This window comes from Camelus ferus, chromosome 12, assembly GCF_009834535.1.
Source record: "Camelus ferus isolate YT-003-E chromosome 12, BCGSAC_Cfer_1.0, whole genome shotgun sequence".
NCBI lineage: Eukaryota > Metazoa > Chordata > Mammalia > Artiodactyla > Camelidae > Camelus > Camelus ferus.
This window is the reverse complement of record NC_045707.1, coordinates 64,674,739-64,693,567: the sequence shown is the minus strand read 5'-3', so window position 1 is coordinate 64,693,567 and position 18,829 is coordinate 64,674,739. Positions and strand designations below refer to the sequence as shown.

At 43.3% G+C, this 18,829-nt stretch overlaps 1 protein-coding gene across 2 annotated transcripts in view; it reads right to left on the bottom strand.

Annotated features, from left to right (window-relative positions):
• Positions 1-18,829, bottom strand: part of PTPRB (protein tyrosine phosphatase receptor type B) — a 111,717-nt gene that overhangs the window by 26,445 nt on the left and 66,443 nt on the right. For both annotated transcript variants that reach the window (XM_032493764.1, XM_032493766.1), the window contains 10 exons: positions 16,417-16,680; positions 15,611-15,874; positions 14,251-14,514; positions 11,139-11,408; positions 7,536-7,799; positions 5,683-5,946; positions 4,698-4,979; positions 3,419-3,697; positions 2,757-2,906; positions 382-625 (listed from right to left, as the gene is read on the bottom strand). In XM_032493764.1, coding sequence (XP_032349655.1) covers positions 382-625; positions 2,757-2,906; positions 3,419-3,697; positions 4,698-4,979; positions 5,683-5,946; positions 7,536-7,799; positions 11,139-11,408; positions 14,251-14,514; positions 15,611-15,874; positions 16,417-16,680 — 2,545 coding nt within the window. The remainder of the gene's footprint in view (positions 1-381; positions 626-2,756; positions 2,907-3,418; positions 3,698-4,697; positions 4,980-5,682; positions 5,947-7,535; positions 7,800-11,138; positions 11,409-14,250; positions 14,515-15,610; positions 15,875-16,416; positions 16,681-18,829) is intronic.

The window sequence follows — 18,829 nt, the reverse complement described above, 5'->3', positions numbered from 1 at the left end:
CTCTTAAAAGTGGAAAATAAAACCTCCTATTTCTTGGCTCTCCCTAAACTCAATCTTTCTATTTGGACACTTTCACAGTTGTTAACATGGTAAATAAATTGTCTGATTCATACTAGGGAAGTTTTAGGAGACAGAACCATCTATTAAGAACCTTCAATTCTTCACCCAATGAATCAGAGCTTTTGTACAATGCTGAAGGCCTTCTTTACACATTACCGGTGAATGGCGGCAGGAACACCACCTTTATAAATCACCTGGTAAGATGCAGAGCACTCTTGTAACGCAGGTTATTAATCTACAGGAGCTCATGTGCTTCAGATGGCCAGACAGCTGGGCGCCCAGTGATGCAGCACGTTGGTAAATGACGGTAATACATCTAACCTGTAGGCGGTGCGTGGCTTCAGCGGTCCGTCACAAAATTTTTGCTGATTGGGATCACATTTTCCACCCAGGCTCTCCATCTCTGCTCCAAGCTTAATGTTAAAACTCTTAGAGTTACTGTCAGGACTTTCGGCACATTTGCTGGCAAAGTAATCCGTCTGATATACTCGAATGGAGGCGTTGTGCCTGTATTCCAGGTAGGAGGGCAGAGGGTGCTGTTGCTCCGGCTTCAGCTCGTCGCTGCCTGGAGGGAGGAAACCCACAGGGAAGGACTGACTTTCTTGTCACTTCAGTGATTTCCAGCTAAGTTCCCTCTTCACTCACTATGTCTGGTCATCCCCTGAGTGCAGAATCTGTGATCTCAAAGGATGCTGTGAAATTTTCCCAGTGCAATTAATTCATTCACTTTTTCTAAAATAATTTAAAAATTAAAAATAGATAAATCTGTGTATATACAAAATGTTCTATATGCATACTCAGCTATACTGACACACACACACACACACAATCACTTTTCTAGGAAATAAAATACGTGCGTGTGAGAGCGTAGCTCACGCACCAAACGGTAACGTGTCCCACAACTCCAGAAAGCTGGGCACTCCCCACTGTGAGTGTCAGCACACTCAACAAGCCCTCTACCTTGCCAATAACCACTGTAGCTGAGCTAATAAGGAAATCCCTATGACCTGGGAAACGGGGAAAAGATAAGAGAAATCAAGTCAGAGGGCAGAGCAGCCCCCACCCCCGCCCCGCAGGCACGCTCCCTGTGCCACTCCCAGCCTGATAACTGCTCCGTTATCTCGAGTACAGTTTAGTCCTGGCGAGAATCTGGTCCCTCATGCAGAACACTTCCCAGAACTCTCCCCCGTCCACCCAGCCTGCTGTGTGTTTTGGCACTGCAAACTCATTTTGATGTTGGCTGGAGGCAAGCATAATCTGGAAGAAAAATATTATAGAGATTGGATATCATTTATGGTGAACTTCAAGGAGTGGTACGGTGGGGGGTTCACTGCATCCTGGACTTCTGTTTGACAGAATTTGCTCAAAATGAGTGGAGTTTGGAAATATTACCTAGTTGGCCGTGGTTAAAAGGAAGGGAAGGTTGCCTTTAGCAAGAGTATATATGCTATAAATGACACTTATGTGAAATGGATTGTTTTCTTAGATCACCACGGGGGCACAACCCATCTCCGTGGACGTCAATAATTGAAACCCACCTGCCTGGAGAACACAAGCCTGAATTCTAGGGTATGACTTCTTTTTGGCTACTGCTTATATTCAGGCAGCAAAGCACTGTGCCCTACTTACATCTAAAGGCTCTCCACAGTTCACCAATTTATCTCCAATTAGGATGTGTGAGGGAATCTGGGATGCACCGATGACCCTTGAAATTATTGAATTAATTATGCATAACCAGCTTTAGTACAATTAAATTAAAGGCAAAAGCATACAGTAAGACTAAAATACTATTTAGCTTCAGCACATGTCGGGTTTAAAGCTTCCTGTTGCCCACAAATAGGTTAAAATACTCAGGGATGCTTAAGGAACTCGAGTGCAGCACGTTAAACAATTTTGAAAAATACACGACATGGAAAATATATTAATGTCATTCCAGACACAACATCTATTCTGAAAAAATAACGCACAAGACCTCAGTGGCAAATACACATACGGACACGTGTGCCCCCCAGTACAACACTCCTGCCAGGGGTTTGATAAATACTGATTCAATCATCTTCTAAAGAGCATACTTGGTAGTTGCATGGAATGTTATTATAAGAATTACCTAGAATTTGCCTGTTCCATAGGAATTAGGTAGACACTGAACAATTTATAGACTAGAGAATGAAACATACCACTGAAAATTCAGTAGAGAAAGGAGGAATGCTTTTCATGATCATGGTCCCCTCTTTCAAGCTTTTGAGTGTCTTTGTGAATTGGTGGGTGGTTTGGGAGTGTGTGATTGCTTGAGATATTTGGGACAGGAGGAAGGGAAGCGAGGTGGAGCATCTTGCTGCTTAAAGGCAGAACAAAAGAGCAGTGAACAGGACTGAATGACTCTATACATGCCATCCACTTCCACCACGCCTGGCACATAGTACAGGCTCAGTAAATGATGGTTATTGCTATTATCGTTGTATTTGCTATTGTTACCACTGACCCACTTAATAATCAAACCCAGCAGATAACAGGTTTCCTTGCTAAAAGAGTCTTTGAGCAGTTTTTTGTTACCTCTCCCTGCATCCAGCAGAGAGAGAGCAGGATGATGGGGGGAAAAATCAAGTTTTCTACTTTTAAAACCTGTCACAGAAGGAGCCTCCACAGTGACTTTTGAGAAAGCAGTCTCGCGTCTTACTTAATCCGTGATCACCTACCGTCAGCCTCTCTCACCACCACTGTGAAGTATTTCACAGCTCCATTGGTGTCGCTGAACCAGCTGCAGTTGAAAGTGAAGTTGATGGACGACTTGCTAATGAGCACATCCTTTTTATTCACACGGATATGCGGAGGAGGAGGAGGGGGGCCTGGAAGAAAGGCGGGGAGGGAACCGAGAAGGGTCATAACTCTGCTTTTACATAAAACAATCAGGGAAGTGAAGGTCTCCACTCACCTACATCAGACTCTGTGTGTGTGTGCGCGTGCGCGTGTGCAACACTTGGAAGGAAGAAAACCTCCTCCTCTCCTGAAGGGAAGCAGGCAGAGGAAGTGATTTGCCAGCAGCGCATTACACATAATGAAAGAGGCAGCTCCTCAGCAGGATTTCCTGAAGTTGTAGCATCAAACTGCTTAAAAGCTCCCTTTTGGCTCTAACTACATCAGGCAAAGTGATGTAGTTAAACACTAACTCATTCAGGTACTTAAGGATCCTCTGACTTCTTTGCTGCCAGGATATTTTACCCAGAGAAATGTTTCTACTTCCTGGGTTCCCCTTCACCAAGTGACAGCAAGACATGCTAATGTGGAAGGGAACGGGACACGCGTGAGCAACGGGGATGGTTGGTTACTAGAGAAGGCGCACGCCCCCAGGGACACTTACGGTCTATCATGGTGATGGTACTGTCTTCAACCACCTCGCTGGTCATGCCAGCCGACTGCACCTTGATGGACACCAGGTACCTCTTATGGGGCACTAGCATCATGATGTTGAGCAGAGATTTTTCTTTCTCCAGCTTTCTGGAGAACTCAACTTCTTGAGTGTCCATCTTCCGGCACTCAATGCTGTACCCATCAAAGTCAGAATCAGGAGGGATCCAAGAGCAGGCAATGGCCGTGGAGTTCTGAGGCCGGCAGTGCAGGTTTTGTATCTTATCCGGCTCTGAAGAAGAGAGGGGAAGGACACTTTTCACTACTCTATGAGATATCTTTTTTTTTTTTAAGCTCCTTGGGGTCCAGCTAGCTCAGAAATTTAAATAAATAATTCTCAATCTTCACGTGAATTGTTTTTCATAGATCTCCAAGGGAATTTCTGCCCACGAGACCACACTCTGAGAAACATTAAAAGTTAAAATGCTGTCCTTTTGGAAAAACACCAGGTGATTTTATGAAATCACGTGGCAGAAGTCAGATAGAAGGTGGGGCAGAGGAGCCGCGAGGTTGAACGTGCAGCTCGGTCTGCCTGAGTTCAAACTCCATGTCCCAGCTCTGCCCTCTCGGGCAAGAGATTTCACATGTCTGTGCCCATCTATAAAGTGGGGAAATTAAGAACACCTACTTCATATGGTTATGGTAACGCTTCGATGGGTTGAAACACGCATGGCCACCTAACGCAGTGGCTGGGCCGGTAATTTGCTTAGTAAATGCTCGTTCTTATAATGAGGAAACGAAGAAATGGCATTGCCGACTGGTTACCCTCTGGGCCCTGGCTTCTGTTCCTCTCTTCCATTTTCTGCCTGCCCCTCCTTGCTCACACACCGTGCTCCGGGCACTGAAACTGCCGTGGTTCCCATGTACGCCATGCTCTTCCTTCCCCCTGTGCTGATGGTCCTTCACTTTCTGTTGCCTGCACAAGGGCCAGCCTCAGCGCGAACGGTAGCTGATCTTGGTTGTCATTGTGAGCGACACAACCGTGAGTAAAAGACTCGGTGCGCGAGAAAAGCAGTCATGTGACCGTGCAGGTTAATAACCAAACTGTGTAGGTTACTCTGGGACATACGCTCTTCTGGGAACTCAGTGTATACCCACTTGGCCTGAATTCAAATCTAACCAATCCCAGTTAAATATGTGGATTTAAACCAAGCGCCCCTGGAATAAGTCGTCGCTACACTTACTTCCTCCCCACCTCATCTAAGAACCAAAAGTAGCAGAACACGTCATACTTGTCCTCACGGATCCAAAAACTGGTTTGCTGTAGGTTTTCCAGGAATCACCGCTGACGGTTTTGACACTGAATTGATAGGATCTCCCCGGACGCAGACCATACACGATGCGTCCTTCTGATTTTCTGTTGCTGTAGGGGTTGAAGACCGTGACTGCATCTCGGGGGAACCACTGCAGCTCAAAGTCATCGTAGTCTGTCCAGTCTGGTGGCCCCTTCCAGGTGATGGCCAACGACGTGTTTGCAACGTCGGCAAAGGACATCAGACTGGGAGGACTTGGGGCTGTGTGCAGGGGACAGTGAAGAATGACGCAATCACTTCCATGCCATAACATACACAAATAAGACAGCCGCGCGACATCAGACACACTTCCAGTCCACTTCGTACGGAGAGTTAATGCGATAATATAATAATGAGTTTCTATTTACAGCATTTACTATGTGTAAGGCACTGTCCTCAAGTATTTTTACATTTTCTTTAATTTTTCCCCCCAAGGTGCTATGGATCACGAGTGTGCCCTGAAAAGGTTACATAAGTGTGAGAATGTATTTATTCCATCCAATTCTGGGATGTGAAGGCTAGAGTCCATACACAGTTATGTCCAATTCCAGACAGCTTTGTTCATTGACACCCAGGTGGCATACTGACATTAATGTCATCTGTGTGTGCCCAAGAAATAAGAACATTTAGAATGCACTGCTCTTAGTAACACAATAATGATGTATATGATTATTCCCATTTTACAGATAAGAAAGCTGAGGCTTAGAGGTGCTCAGAGACCTGAAGTGGCAGAGCTAAGCTAAGGACCTAGGTCCTTTTACCCAAAGTCTGTCTCTTTATCCACTTTCTCATAGTGCCTTTCCAAGTTCAGGGGCTAGTCTGTGGCATATCATTATTGATTTTATATCTTGTTAATAAAACCATAATTAAAATGTGCCTTTGGAGGCTACTGTGACCCTTGGCCATTGGCAGCTGGGTTTCTTACCTGTTCGGCTCTCCCCTGTGACCTGGTTGCTAAGATCTCCACTGTGAGTGACCACACACAGTGTGTACTTCCGCCCGGGAATGAGGCCATGGAAGCGCCACTCCGTCAGATCCTTGTCCTTCCAGTTTTCCTTCTTCGTGCCATTGGGGTTATAGAGAATCAGCTCATAGAAGTCGAAGTCCCCAGAGGCTGGACTCCAGCTGAACCAGAGGCTGTCTGTCATATTTCGATTGGCTCCCCTGAGGTTACTCACAGAAGCTGGGACTTAAACAGAAGGAAAACCTTTACTGAAAATAAAACAGACAGAAACAAAGGCATTTTGGCCCACCGGTGAAAACATGAGCTAGTCTGGGCACACGGGTGAGTAGTACCTTTTGTCAGGTCAGATCTTGACCCTGTTTCAGGTCACCTGAATTGAGGGGCATGTGGTCTAGAGACACGGTACAAATTAAAATAAAAAACAAAACAGGTAGTGACTTCTACTGGCTTGCCAGAGGTACTCTGATTAAAATATAAAATGAAAAAATATATATAAAATGAAATCTTCAGAAATGACTAAGACTAGTCGGGTAGTTTATAACTTAGCTTATAAAAAACCTTAAAAATGTTCATAAAAGGTTCCTGTCCCTTCCTGTCTGGCGTACCATCTCTTGACATCCCTCTCTGGGTCTCTTTACTTTCTCTCTCTCCTCTTTTAAGTTTTCAGTTCTCTCATGTGCTTTCATCCCCCAAATCCATATTGGTAGGACCTGACCTGGGAAAAGAAGTGTAGCAGTCACTTCCACCATAGTATAAATTAGTCACACCAGCACCTGTCCCGTGGGGATGTGAGCTTTAGGATGCTTTGGAGAGTGAAGACTATTGTTCCTTGTTGGAGGAACTTTCGACACTGATGAGCAGATAAGGAAGATGGGCAGAGAGCGGGTAGCCCTGGAAACGGTAACATCTGGACAGTTCCACTCATGGTCTAGGCTTGTCCTGCTCTTTTTCATTCGCTTCAGAAGGCCAACTGATGACTCTTGCTGGATGCCTAGAATGAGCCCTTCAAGTGGCCCCCCCCCACCTTCAGGTCTCAGCGGAAAAGCCTTCTCTGTCTAAAGTGGTTTCTTGCCCTGCCAAAGTCGCTGTGTCACAGCACACTGTCCCAAATCACCTCCCTTTAAAATCTGCTGGCCCGTCCCCTCCTCCTCTGCTCAGCCAGAGCCCTGCAAGGTCAGAGGCCTCGGGACTCCTCCTCCAGCAGGGAGCCCAGTGCTGGGCCCACAAGAGCACGTGAAACCGATTGCCAACTGAGAAAAAGAACTGGAGAGAAAAATGAGATCATGGGCTCAAATTATGAATAATGAGTGGATTCAGTTTCTTAGCAGAAGCCCAGAGATGTTTCTCTCTCGCATTTTCCTGAAACTCTTGTGTTCATTTCACCTGGGACTGTGTTTCTGATTCACAGTCACCGCTTGTTGGTCCCATCTGTCGCTGCGTTCCTCTGGACCCGCTCTCCACTCTGTCTATTTCTTGCAGAAAACTGAAAGGCACAGCTTGAATCGAGCCCTGATGGGTTACAACCCTCTCCTAGCAATTTGCTGGCAAACTAAAGAGTCAGTTTCATTTTTTTTTTCCCCACCAAACTCTATGAGGTCAACACGCAGAAGCATTAGAGCAGAAGCTACTGTAAAAACTATTCTGCTATATAATCCAAGGTTTGATTTAGGGTCAAAAATTTCATAGAAAGGTCATAACTTTTATATAAAGCCATACCCCAGAGAGAATAGGGCACTAAGGACAATTCGAGGAGAAGCCAGTGAGTCCTGGGACCGTTTCCCTGCTGTTCATTCCTACGTGGGGCCACGTCTTACCTGTTCTACCGAACAGGAAGGACTCATTCGACAGCTCCCCGCTGTGAGTTACAATCACCATCTTGTACATGCGGCCTTGTAGCAAGTTCTGGAAGGAGAAGCTCTGGACTTGGGGGGCAACTTGAGCTCGCTCCTGAAGGGTTCCGTCCGGGTTGTACAGAAAGATGTTGTACCATCTGAGCTCCCCCTCTGAGGTGGTCCAGCCGAAGGACAGGCGTCTGGTGGAGTTCTCTGTGATTCTCAGGTTGGTGACGGCTGCCGGGACTGGAAAGGTCGAGGAGCAAGAGAGAGAGGCTGAGTTTCGGCACATCCCTGACGCAGCCTGATCGACATCTGGGACGGCCACGCTCAGACAAGCCGCTCACCACCTGCGGTCCCTGCCTTTAAAAAAATACTAACTTCACCAAGACCCCAGTGCAGAGAAATTTGAATATTCTGAATGATTGATCCTGGAACTGTTAATTTAAAAAAACACACAAAAACTGCAAGAGAATGGGAAAAAAAAAAAAAGTCCCAAAATGGAAAATGATCTTCCAAGGCATTTCTGAGCATATAAAATAAATGTTCATCTGACCTGTGTGACCAAATGTTTTCCCAATACTAAGAGCTAGATCGGAGGTCAAAACACGATCTCTGAGGGTCACCTGAGAGCTGAGAAATGGCCATTGGAGGGAAAGACAGTGGGGAGGAGAGTGTAGGTAGGAAAGAAAGGGAACATCAGGCGGAGAGAGAACATTAGATGCAGGGATACGGGAAAGAGAGAGTGAAAGGAAAAGACAAAAGCATTTTTTAGAGAAGGTTTATATTAGGATTCTGCAAACCCTCTGGCCTTCAGTGCTACCCACCGGCAAGGTGATGGACTACCACCGGAAGTGACCTGCTGTCAGACTGTTACAGGTGCTGCCTGAGTCCATGGAAAATCTTAGGACGCTGGTGGAAACAGAGCGGGGCATCTGTCTCGGCCTCTCCTGGATTTCCCACTCCAAACGCTTTCTCAGGGCCTTTTGCTTTTTCCCTCTCCTTATACCAGGCCCTTAAAAGTAGGCATTTCCATGATTTCATCCTTTGTCTCCCACATATTCTGTGACATTAGCTCAGCAATCAACCTCATTCACTTTATGGATTGCTATGGTCTGAATGTTTGTGTCCCCACCCCCTCCCCCCAGGAATTTATATATTGAAACCCAAACCCCCAGGTGATGCTATCAGGGGATGCAGCCAATGGGAGATGATTAGGTCATGAGGGTAGAGACGTCATGCATGGAATTAGTGCCTTATAAAAGGGACCCCAGAGAGCTCTCTCATTCTACCACCACGTGAGGACACAGCGAGGAGATGCCATCTGTGAACCAGAAAGCAGGGCTCTCCCCAGACACCAGATCTGCTGGAGCCTTGATCTTGGCCCTCCAGCCTCCAGACCTGGTTTATGGGTGTGAGAGCAGCCTGAACAGATTAACACAGGTTTTAACTAGAATTTTGGCCCAAATCTTTATCTCCAGCTCACTTTTCTGAGCTCGGGCCCATATTTTCAATGACCTCTTGGCCACCTCTCTCTGCCAGCCATTCAGACACCTCACGCTCAGTACACGACTGAGCCCTGTGTCTTTCTCCTTGACCCTCCCTCCCTGCCCTGCTCCTCATATCTCAGTTAATGGAATCCTCTTATACCAGACACCGCATGTGAAGACTCTAGAATCTCCTCTGCTCCCCCTTTGATGCTCCACTCAGCCACCAAGTGCCACCTCACCTAACGCAGGGCTGTGTCTTGACTGTACCGACTGGTCTTCGTCAGGGCCCCTGCGTTTAGTTTTGTGTTTCGACCTTTCTCGTTTCTATAACTGCCATCATCTTAGGACCCCAGTCCTGTCTGACCGCAGCTCCCCGCACTGTGTCGTCACCCACCGAGCTCCGGCTACCGTGACCTTGTCACTCCCCCTCCAACAGCCCTGACACACTCCCGCTTCCGGGTCTGCGCCTTGCTGTTTGCTCTGCTTGGGGATGCTCCCCCCCAGATATCTACACGATCTTCCTTCTCCCTTCTTACCGATTTTTACCCAAATGTCACCTTCTCAACCAAACCATTTAGGACCGTACAATCTAAAAGTGTAAGCTTCCAGCACTTGCTAACCCATTCTTCTCCTTTAACTTTCTCCTCGGTGTTTATTACCATGTAATCTACTATATATTTTTTACTTCTTTATTTTGTTTACTGCCTCTCTCCCCTACTAAAATATAAGCATCACAACCAGGAGGGTTTATTTTATTCATTTACTGAGCACAGTGCTTGGCATACAGCAGGTGCTCAATAACAAGTGCATTTATGAGCAGGTCTCTCCACCTCTGGCCTCTTCTCTGTTTGGTCCATCCCCCATTACTGTCTGATTTATCTTTTTTCAAGGTTCAAATTTTTATTACAAAATATTCACTCTCTGGCTGAAAAACTTCTATTGTCTCCTTTTACTTATTTGATAAGATGAAAAATAAACTCCTAAGGAAGACACGCGAGGGACTCTCTAATCTGGCCCCGATCCGCCTCCCCAGCCTCGCCGCTCCACCACGTAACACACACTTCAGCCGCCACAGAAGTCTCCCTGCTCCTTTTCACACCTTCTGTCTTGGCACAGGGCCGTCTGTCTGCACTGGGTGTCCTACCCCGTCTCCATGTGGGGCGTTGCTTCATCCCTTGTGGCGGTACTGAAATGTCATCCCTGCTCCACCTGACCGCTCTCCCCTTGGTGTTGGACAGTCCCCTCCCACGTACAACCCTTCTCACAATGCACTGGCATCATCTGTCCATGTGTCTGTCTCCCCGACCAGTCAGCCACCTCTTCCAGGACAAGAAGCATGCCTGATTTATCCTTGTGTCCCTGTCAACATCAAACCCCTTTCAGACCAAGGCACTTAAAAAAATAACCAATTAGATCAAGGTTGTTGTCTGGATAATGGTCCCCTAAGATGTCCATGTCCTAATCTGCGGAACTTCTATGTTACCTTATGTGGCAAAAGGGAATTTGCAGATGTGATTAAGGGAAGGATCTGAGATGAGAAGATTATGTTGGATTGTCCGGGTGGTGACCAGTATAATCACAAGAGTCCTTATACAATGGAAGAGGGAGGTGAAGAGCAGAGAAGGTGATGTGACAGACTCAGAGGTGGGGGGGATGCCACTGCAGGAAGGGGCCGTGACCCCAGGAATGTGAGTGGCCTCTAGAATCCGCATTAAGTCTCTAGAAGAAACATAGTCTTTCTGCAACCTGACACCTTGATTTTATCCCTATGAGGCCCATTTTCAGATTCTGATCTCCGGAACTACAAGATAATAAATGTGCATCGTTACAAGCTGCAAAGTTTGTGGCAATTAGAGCAATAATGAGAAACTAACAGAGTCAGTTTTGATGGAAAATCTGCACTGGAATGTGGAGGGCTGAAGGCTGTGTGAACAGGCCAACTGACCCGGAAGGGGAAAGTCACGGTGAACACTCCTACCGTGTCAAGAAATATACGTCATCTCCCAATGCTGCTTCATCCCTTCGGCCCTCCAGTTCTCAAGGAATAGCAGGCACGGAGATACAAGAGGATGAAACAGGAAGCCGTGCCAGTTACCTGTTCGGCCTTCAGTTTGGGCCTCTTTGCTGAAGAGGCCTCCACTGACAGTTACGACCCGTATCTTGTACTTCTTTCCTGGTGTCAGGTCTTCAAATTTGTGCTGCTTTGTGGTGGCTGCTGCTGACGTGTTACTCAGGAGGGTTCCGTTTTCATTTAGAAGCAGGATATCGTATCTCTCTGCCACGCCAACCGCTTTCTGCCAGCTTACTATTAAGGAATGACTGCTGTATGCGTTCTTTGCACTGATTTCCTGGACAGACGCCGGGACTGCAAAGAAAGAAGACAAGCAGGTCCCATCACGTAGGGTGAAGTAACCAACTGAGAAAAAGTTCCCTGAATCGACTGCATATGGAAGATGATGTCTCCATGGTTACATTCACGTGTGCCCTTAGGAGAACGTGTTTCTTGGCCTGAATTATCTAATAACGGCTTAGAGTCTTTTTTTTTTTTTCTCTGAATTTAGACAGGATCTTGAAGTCCAAAAAGTAGAAAGATTAGTGAGAGGGACACTGATAAATATACAAGTGATGTCTATCTATGTATCTAGAAAGTGGAAGAATGCTGAATAAATTCACATTCAATAAATGTAGTCTGGAAGACGGAATTACATTGCTTGTTTAGACTGGCTTTCCGAAGATTAACTCAAGCCAAAGCTTCCAGCCTTGACCTAAGCAGTGGTATATAACAGTGTCTGTACCATGGCTCCTGATGGGAAAGGCAAGAGCGTATTATTTGTTAATATTTTCTGGGCCGAGGCGCCTGTTTTTTCACATTCTACATACTATCTTTAGCAGATCTCATCTACTCTTGTGATGCAAATTGTTACCCACATGGTGATGACTCCCACATTTGAACTCAGTTCAGACTTATATATGGAGAACTACAAAATATTAAGGAAATTAAATAAGACTTTAAAAAAATGGAAAGATATCCCATGCTCCTAGATTGGAAGAATCAATATTGTTAAAATGGTCATACTTCCCAAGGCAATCTACAGATTTAATGCAATCCCTATCAAATTACCCAGGACATATTTCACAGAACTAGAACAAATCATAATAACATTTATATGGAACCACAAAAGACCTAGAATTGCCAAAGCATTACTGAAGAGAAAGAAAGAGGCTGGAGGAATAACTCTCCCAGACTTCAGACAATACTACAGAGCTACAGTCATCAAGACAGCATGGTATTGCTACAAAAACAGACATTTGGACCAATGGAACAGAATAGAGAGCCCAGAAATGAACCCACAAACTTTTGGTCAATAAATCTCTGACAAAGAAAGCAAGTACATACAATGGAACAAAGACAGTCTTTTCAGCAAACGGTGTTGGGAAAACTGGACAGCAGCGTGTAAATCAATGAAGTTAGAATATTGCCTCACACCATACACAAAAATAAACTCAAAATGGCTTAAAGACTTAAACATAAGACAAGACACAATAAACCTCCTAGAAGAAAAGATAAGCAAAACATTATCTCACATACATCTCAGCAATGTTCTCCTAGTGCAGCCTTCCCAAGAAATAGAAATAAGAGCAAAAATCAACAAATGGGACCTAATTAAACTTACAAGCTTTGCACAACAAAAGAAACCATAAGCAAAACAAAACAACCACCTACGGAATGGGAGAAAATATTTGCAAAAAATGAAACTGACAAAGGCTTGATCTCCAGAATATATAAACAGCTCATATGACTTAATAAGAAAAAAACAAACAACTCAATCTAAAAATGGGCAGAAGACCTAAACAAGCAATTCTCCAATGAAGACATATGAATGACCAATAGGCACATGAAAAAATGCTCAATATCACTAATTATCAGAGAAATGCAAATCAAAACTACAATGAGGTATCACCTCACACCAGTCAGAATGGCCATCATTCAAAAGTCCACAAATGATAAATGCTGGAGAGGCTGTGGAGAAAAGGGAACCTTCCTACATAGTTGATGGGAATGCAGTTTGGTGCAGCCACTGTGCAAAACAGTACGGAGATTTCTCAAAAAATTAAATATAGACTTACCATATGACCCAGCAATCCCACTCCTGGGCATATAGCCAGAAGGAACCCTAATTCAAAAAGACACCTGTACCCTAATGTTCAGAGGGGCACTATTTACAACAGCCAAGACATGGAAACAACCTAAATGTCCACTGACAGATGACTGGATAAAGAAGTTGTGGTATATTTGTACAACGGAATACTACTCAGCCATAAAAATGACAACATAATGCCATTTGCAGCAACGTGGATGCCCCTGGAGAATGTCATTCTAAGTGAAGTAAGCCAGAAAGAGAAAGAAAAATACCATACAATATCACTCATATGTGGAATCTAAAAAAAAAAGAAGAAGACAAACGAACTTAAATATAGAACAGAAACAGACTCACAGACATAGAATACAAACTTGTGGTTGCCAGTGGGAAGATGAGTGGGAAGGGACAGACTGGGAGTTTGAGATTTGTAGATACTGACAGGTATATATAAAACAGATTAACAAGTTTATACTGTATAGCACAGGGAACTAAATTCAAGATCCTGTAGTAGCTCACAGTGAAAAAGAATATGAAAATGAATATGTGTATATTCATGTATGACTGAAAAATTGTGCTGTACACCAGAAATTGACACAACATTGTAAACTGACTATAACTCAATAAAAAAAAGATGCATTATTAATTCATCACAGATGAAGCAGACAGCAAAGATGCATATTTTTTCAAGAATTTTGAGAAAGGGGTAAAATTTTGAAAAATGGATAGAGAAGTCAGCTTGTTAAATTAAAATTATTATAATTTTATAAGATTATAATTTTAATATAACAATGTTATAGGTTAATAATTTTAAGGGTTGTAACCTTTAGCAAGTATAAAAATCTATTCACATGATTTGGTTTCTAATTACTCTTCATTTTGAGTATCTCTATTGAGAAAGAAAAATGCAAAGAAAAAAATTTGAGAAAGGCTCTTGAAAGCACATTGAATTGTACAAATTTAGGTGGTTCTGCACTTGCATGTTTTCCATTGTGAAATGGAATGGGCCACGCCCTTTCACTGTCCCATCATGGAGGATAACTGGCCCTTCTCCAGGTAGACGCTCACCTGTCCGTCCGAGCACATCTATCTGGTTCTTCAGGGATCCACTGACCGAGGCGATCACGATCCGGTACTGTTCCCCAGCCTCCAGTCTGTGGAAGGTGTGCTCAGAGACATGCTTGGGGACAGTCTGAGACTCAGCTTTTTGATTCTGCCTGAACACGGACACCGTGTAGGAGTCGACGTCTCCACCACCAGGCGTCCAGTTCACCGTCAGGCTATCTGTTGCCCCGTTGGGAGAAACATGAATATTTTTGACAATACTAGGAACTGAAAAAGAAAATAAATTTGAAAACCATCAGTTGGAGAATGAACTGTGGACATTTTCAACTGAAATTTTCATTCTTCCTATGTTTTGGCATCTACTGAAAGAACACATAAGAAAAAAAACTGGCATCAATCTACCACATTTCTCTGACTTTTCTGCTGGAACAGAGGTTGATGGGGGCAAGTTAGAGGGATATCCAGGCCAGGGAGTAGAAATGAAGAATGCCCATTATATAGCGGGCGCTGGTGAGGCTGCCTTGGTCCAAGTCCTGGTTTTCTCAGTTACTAGTTGTGGGACTATAGAGGCAAAATTACTTAACCCCTGGAAGTTTCCGTTTCCTCATCAGAACAACAGCAATATAAATAGCAACCAGCCCGTGGAATTGTGAGTACTGAACAAAGTGGACATACGTAGTGCTTTGCTGTGGGTCTAGTTCACAATCAACTCTTATTTTAAATTTTTAATTTTTTTGAAGGGGTAATGAGGTTTATTTATTTATTTATTTATTTAAGCCTTTTTTTTTTTTTTCCAGTGTAGCTGATTCACCATGTTAGTTTCAGGTGTACAGCAAAGCAACTCAGTTATACTTATATATACATATATATATATTTTTCAGTTTCTTTTCCATTATGGCTCATTATAAGAAATTGTTTATTTATTTATTTTTTAATGGAGGTACTGGGGATTGAACCTAGGACCTCATGCATGCTAGGCACACACTCTACCACTGAGCTATACCCTCCCCCACACAGTCAGTTCTTAATAAATATTAACTATTATAGCAACACTCCTAACAGAGTTCCAAAGAAGAAATAACCCACCAACCAACCAAGTTACTTACACTTAATCTGTGTGCCTCACAAGAAACACCTACTCACATCTATTCAATGCTACTTTTCGGAAAGCTTTTTTTTCTCTCCTTCTACATCATACTTTACTTCTGTTAAACCAGCTCGGACCGCATCATGGTCACTGTCAAGAGAACCTTCTCGCCATCTCCCCTTTATGCCTTCACATCCTCAACCAGACGCCTGGCTACCTGACATGCTAAATACACGGCTACACCTAGTCAGGCTCAAGAGCTGTGTTTCCAGTTACCTGTGAAGCCCTCAGTGAAGGCTGACTGCTGGACGTCTCCACTGATGGTCAGGACAAGGATTTTGTACTGGCGCCCTGGCGTCAGGGAGGTGAATCGATACTCGGTTGCGGTATTGACAAGATGGAAAGGAGGAAACACTTTCATATCATTGAAGAGCAGTTGGATCTCATACTGGTCGACGTCCCCATCAGCTCGTGTCCATGTCACGTGAAGATCCTCAGTGCTCCTATTCCGCAAGGTTAGGTCTTTAACGGCCTCTGGGACTAGGAAGGGATACAGGAAGACATCTCAGGAAGGTGACTGATCAGAGTTTACGACACAGTAATTTATGGATCACATTCAAGGAACTGGCAAACACCTCCCTTCCCCAAACAAACCACTCTGACTACTTCATGCATAATTAAACAAGAAAAATTGAAAGCAACTATTGGAATTGTAATTTCTTTCCTGACATAAATCTTTTATGCTAAGTGTTGGTAGAATATAATTACAAAATGAGTTATGCGCTCAATCATAAGATTAAACAAGATGTCTAGAACTTCAAATGCCACAGTGCAGGAGGACAGGGAAGAAAAATGGGAAATTTGGCCATCTTGCCCTCCCACTATGCTTGCTTTTACCTGCCAATAAATATTCTGTAATTAAAGGCCATGGCTTGGCTGAATGATGTTAGCTCCAAGTGAGACTAACTGGGAATGTAATTTACTGATCAGTAAGCAGGGAAAATTCAAGGTTCAGATAAATTATTTCCTCAACGACCTTCAAGTCCCAACCAACCATCAAATTTTGCAATCTTTCCACTTACTTGTTCTCCCATTCCCTTGTTCGCTGGCTTCGTATTGTCCACTTTTTGTACTCACGGTGACACTGTACAACCGTCCAGGGACTAGCTTAACGAATATGCACTCGTTCTCAGACTTGGGGACGCTTTTCGTTTGAATGAAGTTGTTTTTGTTCTTAATGGTGACTTCGTAGTGATCAAAGTCTCCAGTGGCGTGTACCCAGGACACCTTTAAATAGTCACTCCTGGCTGAATTGCTAATACTGACTCCTTGGACCTTGTCAGGCACTGAAAAAGAGAACAGAGAACAGCTGAAGACAATGATTCTGAGGGAGCAACTGATTGCAGATGACAACCTGGGACCAGAAAGGAAAGTGAGTAGATTTTTATTGTGGGCATTTGAAAGAAAAATCTTAGACCTTCAGGTTGTAAATTTCAGGAAGGGGAAAGACTGTTACACTTACTTACAGTGATTAAGTGGATCTTTTAGCAGAACGTGATGAATTAATTCTAATCCTGCTGTCAGCCTACACAAAATGTCTTGTACAAGATGGAACATTAAACATGATAACTGATGATTTATATGAATAATGGTGATGACATCAATAATTCCAGCACACCTTGGGGACTCAAGATATGATTAAGTTACCAAAATTATGTGTAAACAATCCAAAATAAAAATGTAAGAAGAAGAAACATATATGGTAGTTAAATACATAAAAAGATGTTCAACATCTTTGGTGATGAAGGGAATGTAAGTCAGGACCATGGCAAAGAACCATTTTACATCCATTTGGTTGGTAAAATTTAAAAACTTGATAGAACCAAATGTGAGAGAGGATGCCCATCACAGGAGACTGAATGAACGAACTGATAAACACAGTGAAATATTACACAGCAGACATAATTAATATTTCTTAACTCAAAACACAAAAATCTGGATTTCTTGTCCTTAACACCGAAACACAAAACATGGATGAATTCAATAGTAAGCAAAAAAAATCTAAGTCCCAAAAGATTATAGATTGCATAAAAATACCTTTCTTATGATGAAACAACCAAAATTTTTAAAACTCATAATTTTAGAAATGCATAAATAATAAAACTGCAACATGGAAGGCAAGAGAGAAAAATAGGAGTCAAGATGATGGTTTCCTCTGGATGGATTAGTGAGATGGGAACCATGTGATTTGATATAGATTATTATTAAGCCCCAAGCTTTTATTTTGGGTAGTGGTTTCTCACATACATATTAAATTATTAAAAGTTATTAATTAAATGTCTAAATTAAATGCCTAAAAAATTTAAGTGGCAAAAGGGTAACTGATGCATAGTATCTTGAACCAGCAATTATGATTAGTCCAGTTTTGTACACCTGAGGTTCCCCCATTAATATACAAACAGACAAATTCTGATGAATGGTGGCAACGATACGAATAATTCCAGCACACTTTGGTGACTCAAGATATGATAGTAAGTTACCAAGAAGAGCATAAACAATCCAAAAGAAAAAGGGAAGAAAATGAAACACATATGGTCGTGTATTCCTGTTTTTTCTCAATTGATCAATCAATCAATGCTTATTAACAGGAACACTATTAAAAAAAGGCAATTTTGTATTCAGAACATGATATTAAGGATATTCTAAATTTTCATTTGGGGCTAATTCAAATGTAGGCTCTGGGTTCATTACTATTTGCTTATCACAGGACTTTACAAATATTAATGAGAAGGAGCATTGAGAAGAGGTCTGAATTCAGCCGGATTCAGGGTCCTAAGCTTCCCAGTGTGAGAGTGTTCTCTGAGTCTGTGCATTCTCTGTCTGTGTTTGGCGTATGTTAAGGAATTTCTTCTCTGATCACTCACCAAGCCTATGTTCAAGTTTTCTCTCTCACTTTCCTCCAAAGTACGAAATGACCTAGAAATTTCAATATCTGGGGATACGAGCTGCATTGTTCATCATGCCCACAAGTTGCACTGCTGTCCTTTGTTGGCTCAGTGTATACTAGCTTTTGCTTTGGAATATATCTCACCACAGATACAGAGCAAGGGCAGGTACGCTTTTCTTTCTTTCTTTTTTTTTTCCCTCCAAGATATTTACCTGGAATCAGTCACAGTGTTGCCAGAATTTAGTCATCACAGAGTTAACAGAGAAAAAAATTCTGAAGTGACGTTGAAGGTGTGGGCTAAGAAAGGCCAGTGATCTAGGCAATTTACAGAAGGCAGAGCAACTATTCTGGGAAGAAAAATCAGGCTGAATACCGTGCTAAGTCAATAAGGCGCTCTCCAGGTGGAACTGGAGGTAATTTGTGAGACCTGCCTTGCTGCACGGTGAGATGATGTGATACAGAATAAGAAATATTGACATTTTCACTCAGAATGTAGAACAAGAGCATTAGTAAAGGAAAAGGGCATTAAGACAATCAGCCAAATCCAA